This window comes from Etheostoma spectabile, chromosome 7 (genome assembly GCF_008692095.1).
Source record: "Etheostoma spectabile isolate EspeVRDwgs_2016 chromosome 7, UIUC_Espe_1.0, whole genome shotgun sequence".
Lineage (NCBI taxonomy): Eukaryota > Metazoa > Chordata > Actinopteri > Perciformes > Percidae > Etheostoma > Etheostoma spectabile.
In genome coordinates, this window is record NC_045739.1 from 5694726 (window position 1) to 5706724 (window position 11999).

The 11999-nt window shown below is 41.5% G+C and overlaps 2 protein-coding genes across 2 annotated transcripts; one reads left to right on the forward strand and one right to left on the reverse strand.

Annotated features, from left to right (window-relative positions):
• Positions 1-1106: 1106 nt before the first annotated feature.
• rbsn (rabenosyn, RAB effector) lies at positions 1107-6813 on the forward strand. Its single transcript, XM_032521134.1, has 12 exons — positions 1107-1249; positions 2085-2372; positions 2738-2872; positions 3000-3100; positions 3230-3275; positions 3382-3543; positions 3658-3920; positions 4119-4189; positions 4286-4372; positions 4469-4571; positions 4787-4891; positions 4984-6813. The coding sequence occupies exons 2-12, from the start codon at positions 2210-2212 to the stop codon at positions 6085-6087; spliced, it is 2340 nt and encodes a 779-aa protein (XP_032377025.1). The 5' UTR covers positions 1107-1249; positions 2085-2209; the 3' UTR covers positions 6088-6813.
• Positions 6814-7059: 246 nt separating this feature from the next.
• Positions 7060-11143, reverse strand: mrps25 (mitochondrial ribosomal protein S25). Its single transcript, XM_032521135.1, has 4 exons — positions 10898-11143; positions 10208-10314; positions 10013-10100; positions 7060-8683 (listed from the first exon to the last, which is right to left on the reverse strand). The coding sequence occupies exons 1-4, from the start codon at positions 11029-11031 to the stop codon at positions 8494-8496; spliced, it is 519 nt and encodes a 172-aa protein (XP_032377026.1). The 5' UTR covers positions 11032-11143; the 3' UTR covers positions 7060-8493.
• Between the last annotated feature and the right edge of the window lie 856 nt (positions 11144-11999).

An 11999-nucleotide genomic window follows, 5' to 3' on the forward strand; every position in this document is an offset into this window, starting at 1 on the left:
CAATTAACTTTGAGGTAGGGGCTCATTAAAGCTCTCTTAGATGAAAGAGAGTTGGTATGTCTGATATTTGATCATTTAGTTGCATACAAGAGAGCCAAGGCAGTAGTGTGAGGAACAATGAAAGAGTTGGATAGTGAAACTGGGAGAACTGCCTCAATAGCAGAAGTGTGGAGTATGATTAAGAGGATATGCAGGAACAGAAGGGAATGTGAGTAGGCTACCCAGGTTTAGTTTATGAAGCAGAAGCAGAAGTAGAAATATAGGCTACAGGCAGGGATGAATCTGAAATGATGGTGAAAGCATTTGTTCAGATAGCCTACATAGTTCAGTATATCTGACTGAATAAGGAAGGAGAGGACAGATATCTGAAATATCCAGGAGCCTTGCAAAGGAGTAGCCTTAGGTCATTAAGCAATCAATTTTCCATTTAGTTTAGAATACATGAAAATAGCTATTTAAATCAGATAATAGCCTACGTATCCAGATAAAGTTCAAATATGTCCTGTAATGTTGAGAGATCTTGATGGGGCTTTCACAAAAACTTTTTGGTCTCTGTGACATGGTGATTGGAGGAATGAAGGCAGCCAAAAGCATGGAATGAGGCTATAATAACTGTCACCTCTATGTTCCCAGAGATTTGTAAGGGCTATCGTTGTAGTTCAAATTGCAAAAGAACAAAGGGAGATGGGCATTAGTGCCATTTAAATAGTTAAAAGTTCAGTCAGACACTGTTGAAATATCAAAGTAGCCTACAATGTCAATAAAATGTTGCTGGCAAATTTGAGGGCACATGTTTTAAGGAGTATAACAGTAGGTTAGATAAGTAGGCTTTACTCATAGGTGGGTGATATAAACATAACTGACCCATGGAAACATACATTGAACATTTGACCTAGGAAAAAAATGATGTTGCCAAAATACAAGTATGAACCTGAAAATGACTAAGAGGATGAGTTGGGGAACATAGACACCAAGTAGATATACTCCCTAATATTTCCTATAGGATTAATAGGTAGGATTTAATTTCTGGACCACATTCTGAAGCAGACTGTGGCCCAACCACTGTTTTGTGATAGGACTACTACACTGAGTCCCACATTTCGCGTGAGTTTCGAGTCTTTTGTCCCTCTTCTCTTCCCTTACCAACTGAATGCTAATCACACGACCAGGCAGGGCTGCTGCTGCTGCTGCTGCTGCAGCTGCTGGTATTGTCGAGCTGTCAACCACACAGTTATTATTGGATTGATTTGTAAGTATAACGTATTCATCGTGTTGATTAATGCGTTTGTTTGACGTTATTTATCGCCGTGTTTTGAACAACGAGATTAACTAGAGAAATAACGGCTACAGAAAGGGAGTGCTGCTGTTAGCATATTGCAGCTAACGTTACATTCTCTGCTCAGTATAACGGCGGCCAACGTTACATTGAACAATATAGCTTTAGCCGCCGGATAGTTCATTTAGCAAATATCACGTAGCGAGTAAAATAGTGCTAGCTTGAATTTAGAAAAAAAAAACTACAATAACTTATCGTCTAGTTGGGTGTGTTTTCGCTGACTGCGTGGGTTGGACACAGGCTGGAGAGTAAACTATCAACATTAGTTAGCTAGCTGAGGTTGATAAAGGTCTGGTGAAAATGTAGCAGTAAGTTTACGTTCATTTTGAGGTGCATGAGCTCCAGGAAACACATGCAACGTTAAGTTGCTGTAATTGTTGTAAGGAATTTGATGTTAAAGATTTGTGCAACTTATCAAACGGTCTGCAGTAACGTTGGGCGGCTGTCAATTTGAACCGTTGTTACTACGCGGTATTTAGCCTAAGTCTGTACGTGTGTAATAACCACACTTGTATTCGGTTATACCAAGTATGACATGGCAGTATGGATATATCTCAACTTTACAATCATCTCCAAAGAAGTGTGTATGTCAGATACTGCTGTGATGCTACCAGCCCTTTCTGCCTCCCATGTTTAAATCCCATAAAAGTCACAAACATTTGAATCCTTCAAAGTATCAGGAATTTCCTTTATGGATTTTGGTAAAAACAAAAAAGTGTAGCCTCAATGTGCTTTGCCCCATATTCAGGGTCCCGGGAATTTCTCTGGCATGATGGAGCAATTATGGGGTGGGCTGCACACCCCATAACATGTGGACCAAAGCAAAGTCTCCCACCTTGCACCTCTTCTTCCAAAACATAGCCCACAGCTGTCATGGCCTCCAGTTATCCACCCCCATTTGAGGGCACAGGTGAAGTGAAGGAGGGCTTTCTTTGCCCGCTGTGCCTGAAGGACCTTCAGTCATTTTACCAACTCCAAGACCACTATGAGGAGGAGCACTCTGGGGATGACCGCCATGTTCGGGGACAACTCAAAAGTGAGTCCAATTGATTGTACTTGCGGACTCTTCTTACAGCCACAATGCCGTTTAAGTCGTATCATGTTGGGCAAAACAGAGTCTAAAGGAATAGGATTGAGGATTTAAGGAGTACAATTAGAATTTGATATACAGTAAGTGCACTGCAGTGTTTGACTAGGGGAAATTGTTGCCAGGATGAATTGGCAAAATATTCTACTGCAGGGAGGGACAGTAGATGAAACAGGAAAATGATAAAATGTAGAGAGGGTTAGCTCTCTGATTTGTATGCAGTTGTTCATATTTATAATAAAACTGGAACGTTGGATGTGGATGTTCTTGTGGACTTGGATGTAGCTGTGCTTATTTTCGTTTTGTGTGCACAGGTTTGGTCCAGAAGGCAAAGAAAGCAAAAGACAAGCTGTTGAAAAGGGATGGAGATGACAGACCGGATACAGGCAGTTATGAGTCCTTCTACTACGGTGGAGTGGACCCCTACATGTGGGAGCCTCAGGAACTGGGTGAAACTGGAAACTTAGTGGAAATAAATCTTCTCTCCAAATTAATTTAGTATTGATATGGATTAAAGCGCCTTTAAGCAGCAACCACGTGCGGAACTCTTACACTTTCCTTTCTCTGCTTTTGTAGGAGCAACCAGAAGTCACCTGGACTTCTTTAAAAAACACCGCGCAGCCAGGATAGATCACTATGTCATCGAGGTCAACAAGCTCATCATTAGGCTGGAAAAAGTATGCTTAGTAAAATAGCACAAATAACACTTCATTCACACCATAAATCTCTTCCTGCTGTTGTAAAAAAATACCCTTAAGATGGGCTTAACTGTGCCAACTCATTTACTATGAAAACTGTTGTTTCAGTTGACATCGTTTGACAGGATCAACTCAGATGCCGCCAAAATCAGAGGTTTGTCCACATGTTTTCATTACAACTCTGACTCCTCACAGTGTATTCCAGTAGGATTCAGCATTTAGCATGTTGTAAATTAATGCATGTTTATCCTCCTTTATAGCCATTGAGAAGTCAGTGGTGTCATGGGTGAATGACTCGGATGTCCCGCTCTGTCCTGATTGTGGAAACAAGTTCAACATCCGGAACAGGCGACACCACTGTCGTCTCTGTGGGTCCATCATGTGTAGGAAGTGTATGGAGTTTATCCCCTTACCTTTGGCTCGTACGTATGAACACAACCCGTGCAAACTAGAGGAAATCCTCAGATATCTAGTTGAAATCAAGTTTTGCCACGTGTCTCAAAGCTGCGAAATGTTTGCCTATTATCTGTTTACAGAAAAGCTGATTAATGGGACACGAGAGGCACTGTGTGTACCTGGAAGCCCCATTCAGTCCCAGTCTCCCCCAGCAGGAGGTGGCAGCAGTGGGATGGGCTCCAGGAGAGGCAGCATCAGCAGCCTGAGCAGCGTTACCTCCATGCTGGAGGAAAAGGACGACGAGAAGATTCGCTGCTGTCACCACTGTATGGACACACTGCTGAAGATACAGCAGAAGTTGGAAGAGAAGAACCGCATGCCGGATGTGGTGAAACTTTACGAGGTTGGCGCATTAAAAAGTCTTGTAGTTAATGTGAAAAGGATCACTACATGTCTTTTTCTGTTCTCACTAGCCTTGCAGTGGATGTGGTGTTTTCATTTAAAGCTCTTGAGTTTACACTGTTGTATCCGTCCTGTCATTCAGTGTTTGTCTTTTGGGGTTTCCTGTTGTTCACTTGCTCCACACTTGTCTTCCTGTCAGAGGCTGAGGATGTGCATGGAGAAGGTGGATGAAAAGGCTCCAGAATACATCAGAATGGCAGAGTCGCTCAAGTAAGCCCCATTAAAAAGCAGTTATTTAATAAGACATTTTTGGATCTTTGATTTGAGAGAGTGCGTGCTAACCGTCACGGCTGGATGCTTTCACAGTGCCGGAGAAACCACGTACAATCTTGACACTGCTGGTGGGCTGAGACTGGAAGTGCAGAAATACTACGAACTAATTGATGCCCTGAGGTAGATGTCAGTCATAAATGACTTCTTCTCTCATTTTTGTCAAATATGGAGTTTAAAAAAAAAAGATCAAATGGAGTTCTGTTTTTTTTTGTCCAGTAAGAAAATTTTAACACTAGGAGCAAAAGATGATCCACCACCACATCCAAAAGCCCTCCAGCTGCAGAGGATGATCCGTTATACAGCAACACTATTTGTCCAGGTGAAGTTCAGACAAATCTCAGCATGAAAAAAGACATATAGCAAGCCCTAGTATAGAATAGTATTACACACAATATTACACAGTATTACAATGGAGCTCAGTAACAGTATCTCTCCAGTCATCACTCTATTACAATTTTACAACTAATACAGACTGTATGTCTTTCTCCTTTCTTTCCTTGAATTCACCCATTCTTCATGCCCCCCTTGTTTTAGGAGAAACTGTTAGGTCTCATGTCTTTGCCCACTAAGGATAAATATGAAGAGCTTAAAGAAAAGAGGAAACAGGAACAAGAGAAGAGACTGCAACAAGAGAGACTGGTGAGATTGTGTACCGATACTTTTCTGTTGATATTTTGTACACATAACGAGTTACTAAATGTTTTTACTTCATGTATTTTTCTGCTCAACAGGCAACCCAGGAGACACTGAAGAGAAGACAGGAGTCTGAGAAAAACCGTCAACCTCCCAGTACTAATGGAGAGCTGCCACGGGCCCCTAGAGCTCCACGCGTGACCAAAGCTGGCGGCTGGTTGCCCTCCGCAGACTCCGTCCATGCGTGCAGAGAGCTGGAGGACCCCCTGCTGCAGCAGATTGAGAACATACAGTCATTTCTCCGTCAGGCACGGGAGGCCCAGAAGACAGACGAGGTGGCCATGTTGGAGGAGAACTTGCGTCAGCTGCAGGATGAATACGACCAGCAGCAGACCAGCCTGGCTATTGTGCTCTCCCAGAAGCTGGCTGAGGAGGAGAACTTGCAGCAGGGGGAGCTAAATCGCCTGCAAGCCTGGGAAAGGGAGGAGAGGGAGCATTGGGGCCCCACTGTGGCCACCTCCCAGCCTTCCTTCACCTGGGAGAGGTCTCTGGATATCAGTCCGGCAAGGGGAAGAGAAGAGGAAGAAGAGGAAGACACTGAAGCAGAGGACCTGACTCCAAAAGCTGAGAGGAGTCCGTCCTCTGTGAGAGCATTCCCTGCTCTTACAAGCCAGGAGGAGTCACCTCCTAGGTTGAGGAGCTTAGGGGGGCATATAACCCCCCCTGGTGGTGAAGGACAGACCACTGCCTCCCTTAACCCTTTCGATGAGGACTCTACTCCCATTGAGGAGGATCCATCCAATCCATTCTTTGAGGACATAAAGAAGGAACACAAAGAGGGAAGCAATGGGAAGAAAGAATACAACCCTTTTGATGAAGAGGTCCAGGCGGACCAGGCGGAGACCGTGCCTAGCAATCCTTTTGAGGAGGGTGACGATAGCGACACGGGTAACCCTTTCCTGGAAGCCTCTGGGAATCCTCCAGGAGTCTCGACCAACCCCTTTGACGGGGATGATGATGACGAAGTTTTGCCCGATGTGGATATGATAGAGGAGGAACTGCTGCTGCAGCAGATTGACAATATTAGGGCCTACATTTTTGATGCCAAGCTCAGTGGGCGCCTCGACGAGGTGGAGCTCTTGTCAGAGAACCTCAGAGAGCTACAGCACACTCTTCAAGAACAGAAGAAAAAGAAGCACTGATACTTTTCCCTCCAAATCCCTGACTACCTGCTACTTCCCAAGTCCTGCAAGGCTAGCTCACGCGACATGACTAATGAGCCCACTGATTTTAGTTTGGGTGAGGTCTGCTGCATCACAAAAAGATTAGACTAGTCCCAAAATTAAAAATGCACTTGAGCTAAATAGTCTGGAGTGACTCCCTTACTTTCCAAACTTCCTTCTTAACCACTTGTCCTGTACAGGGTCGCAGAGGGCTGGAGCGTCTCCCAGCATGCACAGTCTGAAAGCACTAGTAAACGTCCATTCGTACGGCACGTTGCTGTTATTAACCCTGTTGTATCAGGGAAAACGCAAACAATTGAGGACAGAATAATGCCATTTAAACAATGTTTTTTTTTAATGGGACAGTCAGATGGTTGTTTGATTGAGTGTGGCTGTAGAAGTCAGGATGTATGATTTGGAGCTCTGGCCGAAGCTATAAACAAAGTTAAGATTGAATTGTGGCCAAGGTTGAACAAATGGAAACCAAGCTATTGATGCATGTTTCCAAATGTATCCTTTTAACAAAAGTTTTTATTCCATTGATATTAGTGCCCTCTTGTTGTACCAACGACTTTAGTTTGTGGTAATTGAACTTCCTGCTGTTCATTGAACCAATACCAAAGAACCCAGCCATGCGTTACTGTTCTACCTGGACCACAAACAACATTCAGACAAAATAACTATCTGATCATTTCATTAGAAACATATGAAATGAGACATATATGACCATGTTTGGACAGCCTCTTCTTTGAAGGAAACTGATCATAATATAAGTTGTTATAAATTAAAATCTAATCACTAAAATTTGTAATTTTGCTTGTTGCAGAGGCTGTGACCACTTTGTGACCTAGATTTGTACGCACATCGCACAGAATCAAGCCATTGTTGTTGTTGCCCGTTAAGTGTCACTCATACTGACTTTAATGATATTGTCTCAGCAAAAAGCTTTTAATCCTTGATCATACTATAAACCACATGTACATCTGCGAATACAATATGTATGACAAGAGCTGAATAAGTATTTGTTCTAACAGTTTTTGGGTTTTTTTTTTTTTTTACAGTGAAAGTTGCTTTTTCTGTAACACTGAATGTTGACCTCTCTCTGTTAGGTGACATTTTCTGTCTGTATTGTCTTACTCAAGCAGATTCAGATCAGTAATCTTATTCTGTGTATCTTGTCTGTCCTGTTGACCTTGGCACGGTTGCATTTTAGATCTTTTTTTCTTTTAAAAGCATATTCAATATGTTGAACAAAGTATTTTACACGTCCTACTAAAGGTTGTGATCTTATTAACTGTGGCACTACCGGTCCACCTGAGCACTTGGGTTGTATGATTCATGTGTCTGCGTTTCTTTAAAGTGCTGTTGGTCTTTTGATCAAGATAGCGGCCAAGCTCGTCTTCCAGCTTTTATACATTTGGACATACAAACCACATCTCACAACTCACGAAGCTCCTGTTCCTGTCAGCCAAGATCTGTCTGTAAAGCATGTTACCCCTTCAGTAGTTTCATCTGAGAAGTTCATTCAAAGCTTATCCAACCAGCTCTCATCAACAGAACACCATCTGCCCCAGCACATCATAGGCAACTTTGTTTTACTAAAACCCTGTGTGTACAGTTTATCCGTAAATATCAACTAAACTCTTAAGAGGTCAATGCATCATTTTAGCCAGGATTGTGTTTGTCAGTTAAATTAACACTACATGAATGCCACAAGTATTATCACTCAGTGCTGCTAAGCCTTTATGTGATTTGTCATAGTGCTTTCCTGCCAGTCATAAAGTCTGTATTTCTCTTCATAAACAAAAACAGAGTTTTTTTATGTCCACAGAAGCTTAACATGCAACAGTAAATGTTTTGTGACAATGTAAATAACTCGAGGAACTTCTTCATGTGTATTAGCAGTTGATTTGAGCTAATTTGGTAAAACAATTTAGACACATTAATTTGTTAACTTTACAAAACTCCATCTTAGCACCAATAAAAAAAAAAACTCTATAAAATATTTGTCATTCTTGTCATAAATTGTGTTCAATCTCAACTTGATACTGCCTCTTGCGTGAAAATACTTAGGATTTGGATTTTCCTAATGACAACTACCGCCACACACGCAAATAGTTTTTATTTGTTTAGATTGCAGTGTGGGTTTGTCAACCCCATCACATAAAAACAACCAAGTGTGACATCAAGTTATCCAAACCTACACAGTCATGTCTGCTTCTCACGTGGGCTGGAGGGTCTCAGTCCAGCCAGTGGCGTTCTCACAATGCACAGCATAGTGGTCCCCATTTAGTAACACAAATTTACGACAAAATATGCAACGTGGTAGTCCTTATGTATAATCGTACAAAATCAACAGTGCCATATTGTCCGCTTCTCAGCTTCTCACTCATGTGATGCTGCCATCTGGGCACGGTATTTGCCCGTCATCTCCTTGGGCAGCGGCGTGTTGCCAGGACACGGCACCTGGCCCTCCACCTCACAGATACACTCCCTCAGACAGTACTTTTTGGGCCCAAAGTTGGCAGGGTTGGAGGCCTGCATCTTGGCTCGGGCCTCAGCTTGTAACACTTCTCTGTAAACAGTGAAGGAGTAAAATCAATATATTTAGATTCTCTCTAGTCACTGCAGGGATGGGCCTTTTCACAGAACACAGTTAGCATGTCGTTGTAGGAAAAGCACAGTGGTAAATATAAAACTAATGACGGCTAAATTGCACTTTGCTGCTCCTGTGTTGTGCATGCTGGCTCACCATCACACTGTCATGGCTTACTGGAACACTTCAATATGCAGTGCCATCATTCATGTTATTCGTAAGTAGGTCTGTCGCAACAGTCAATAAATCAATTAAACGCACGATTAAAAAAAATGAGCTCGATAATATTTCGGCCCGCGATCATTTCCATTTGCATGCTTGTTTTTGTTTTTTTCCTCTCTACCAAAGACACTGGATGACCACTCTCGGTTCCTGAGCGTAACGAGGAGTGAAACCTTTTGTCAGTCGCGTATGTCTTTGTGTGGTATAAAGTATAAGCGATATCCCCCGTGTTACTCGGCGTCCTGTTTTCTCCCTTTCATTCCCAACCACACAGTTGACAACCTGCCGGCGGAGACGGGCTCGGACATACCCGCCACAGGCTGCTGTGGACTCGTCGGTCTCACAAGCGCTCTCAGGAAAGTGGCTGCATGGTTCAGACAATGCACAGAACATTAAATGGTACAAGCCTTCAGCTGTCAGTGTGTCAGAGGCTCCAGGACGGTGAGCTGAGACCCCGTTACCTGCTTAATTTCATTGTGCTTTCTTTTGGAAGGCTGGTTAATCACCACTTAATTAGCTTGAGATAAACACTAGCTATCAGTAAACAGAAGTGATGTGGGGAGCGTGCGTGTGTGTGTGTGTGTGCGTGTGTGTGTCGGCCCGCCCCCGCAAAGCTCCGACCTGCAGAGGAGCAGAAGAAAGTAGCTGCACCTTCGCTAAAATTAAGGCTTAAAACAGAACTCTTTTGGTACAAACATTTCCTCGCCATGTGGCAGATAGCCACATCTTTAAAATGTCTTCCAGTTCCAGTGTTAAATATTCTCTAGAAATAAAAAGGTATTTATCTTTGAAAAAGTGCACCTTCATTATCATGCCATTATCATTATATTAGATGAAAAATAGTCTCAAAACGACAATATTATTGTTAATCGCAATAATTTCTGGGACAATTTATCCTCCAGCAAAATTTGTGACAGGCCTATTCATGTTATTCGTAACATGAATGATGACCTGTGCTTTTCCAACTCTGACAAATCTAAATGTCCGCTTGCGCAAGTACATTCATGGTGTGACTTTGATGAATGTATACACACACCACACACACACACACACACCACACACACACACACACTCTGAATATCTTACTCTGATTTGCCCAAAATCTTCTTGACATGTTGTGAAATTTGTTTGTGGTCCTTCCCTTCCACATCTACTAGAACTTGCTCCCCATCGTCTGCAAAAGAGACCGAGGATATTAACCCAAGCTTGATACAATACAAAATAATAATAATAATAATAATAATAATAATAATAATCAAACAAGAGTGGAAGGATACACACCCAGGTAGAACTTCAAGAACGGTGATGGTGTCATATTTTTGAACATCATTATTTGAAGCCACTGGTTTTTGTACTGAATCTGAGGAATATTGAAGAACACAAACTTTCTGCAAAACAGAGAAAGTACACGATTTAAGAACAGCTTCACATGAGAGGCAGTCTGACTTTTTTTTTTTTTAAATACATTTTTGGAGAAAAAACTGCAACACAAGTGGGGCATCATTTGGATTTTAACGATTCTGATTCCACATTACAACACATTACTCATGGACATTACTTTGGACACTGTCACATTATTTATCTGCTGTAATAGTGATTCAGTTGTTAAATGGGAAATATAATTAAACACTATTTCCACAGAAATGTGCATGTACGCCAAAGCTACCTGTGCTAAGAGTAACTGATGAGAAAAACAGGTGCTGGTGACTCACATTTAACTAAATAACTTACACTTACATTTTAGGCATGAAATTTAAAGTGACAGCGTCAATGCATCGAGATATCGCTTCAAATTGCATGCATAAAATGCAGCGTTATTAGCTATATACGTGTATTGTATAACCTAACGTTCTTATAAAGTTGAATTGAGATGGACAGAATTACGCATGCGCACTGAGCAGACACCGTTTTTTCGGGTGGTGGTACGTATGTTTGAGTAAGCTAGCTGAGTTAGCTGTTGTTAGCTCTGACCTTGCTCCGTCGCTCAGTTCTCCATGTGTGTTGTAATTGACCGTCATGATCTTCACTCTGTTTTTGAAGATGATGTCGCCTTTCTGGAGATATTCCAGAGTCCTCCTGATCGGAAACTTCCCTTTCATTGGCATTTTAAAGTCTTTTTGGATTTACAAATACCATTTGAAAGCAGCCTGCACCTGGATGTGAGCTAGTCGCAGAAGTAGACCGAGGCGCCTTTTGATGACGTCAAAAGTCGTTGTCACCCGAATCCATGGCTTTCTTTAACTGTCTATGCCCGAGCTACTTATAATTTAGTTCTTTAATTCGTGCAATCCCAAATGGTTTAATTCTACTTGTAAAAACATATTTAACCTATGATGCACACCATATATCACAGCATGTATTATCAGTGGATGGAATTGAACTAACACACATAAAGTGTAACAATAATTTAGAATTTTTCAGGGAGAGAAGTTGTGCCAAAGGGCAAGTTTGATGTGGAGATCCAAAATTGAGAACATCATTTGGAGACAGGTTTGGACCTATTGTATAAGTTCTGTGTTTCTGACAAAGCTAAGGAAGTAGGCCTACACATCAACATTTTACATAACATGTACCCTACTAATCCCCTTGTTTCTAGATTTGCCGACATTGACTCTTCCTGTACATTTTGTAAACAGAATGTTGAAACAATATCTCACCTTTCTTGTCATTGTGAAATTTCCAAAAGGTTTTGGACAGATTTGGAGTCTTTTTTCAACCCACCAACTTTGTCTACTCCTTTAACTTTAAAGACATCATATGTTGCTACAATAAATCAGGTGATGGTGCTCTTGGGTATCCAATTAATTTTCTTGCTCTGTATGCAAAATTCTATATTGACAAGCAGAAATTTCTAACTCATCTCCTAATTGTATACCTTTTCTCATAGAATTTAAATCTCTACTGAAGTCACTTAAAACATTGGATAACCAAAAAAGTATTGTGGATACTGTAGATTCTTTTTTTCCCAAAACCTCTGAATAACAGTACATTTTTGTCTTATTGTATTTTGTTTGTAATTTAATGTCATTTGTATTGCCTCGTATGTAGTTAATATATATATATATATATATAT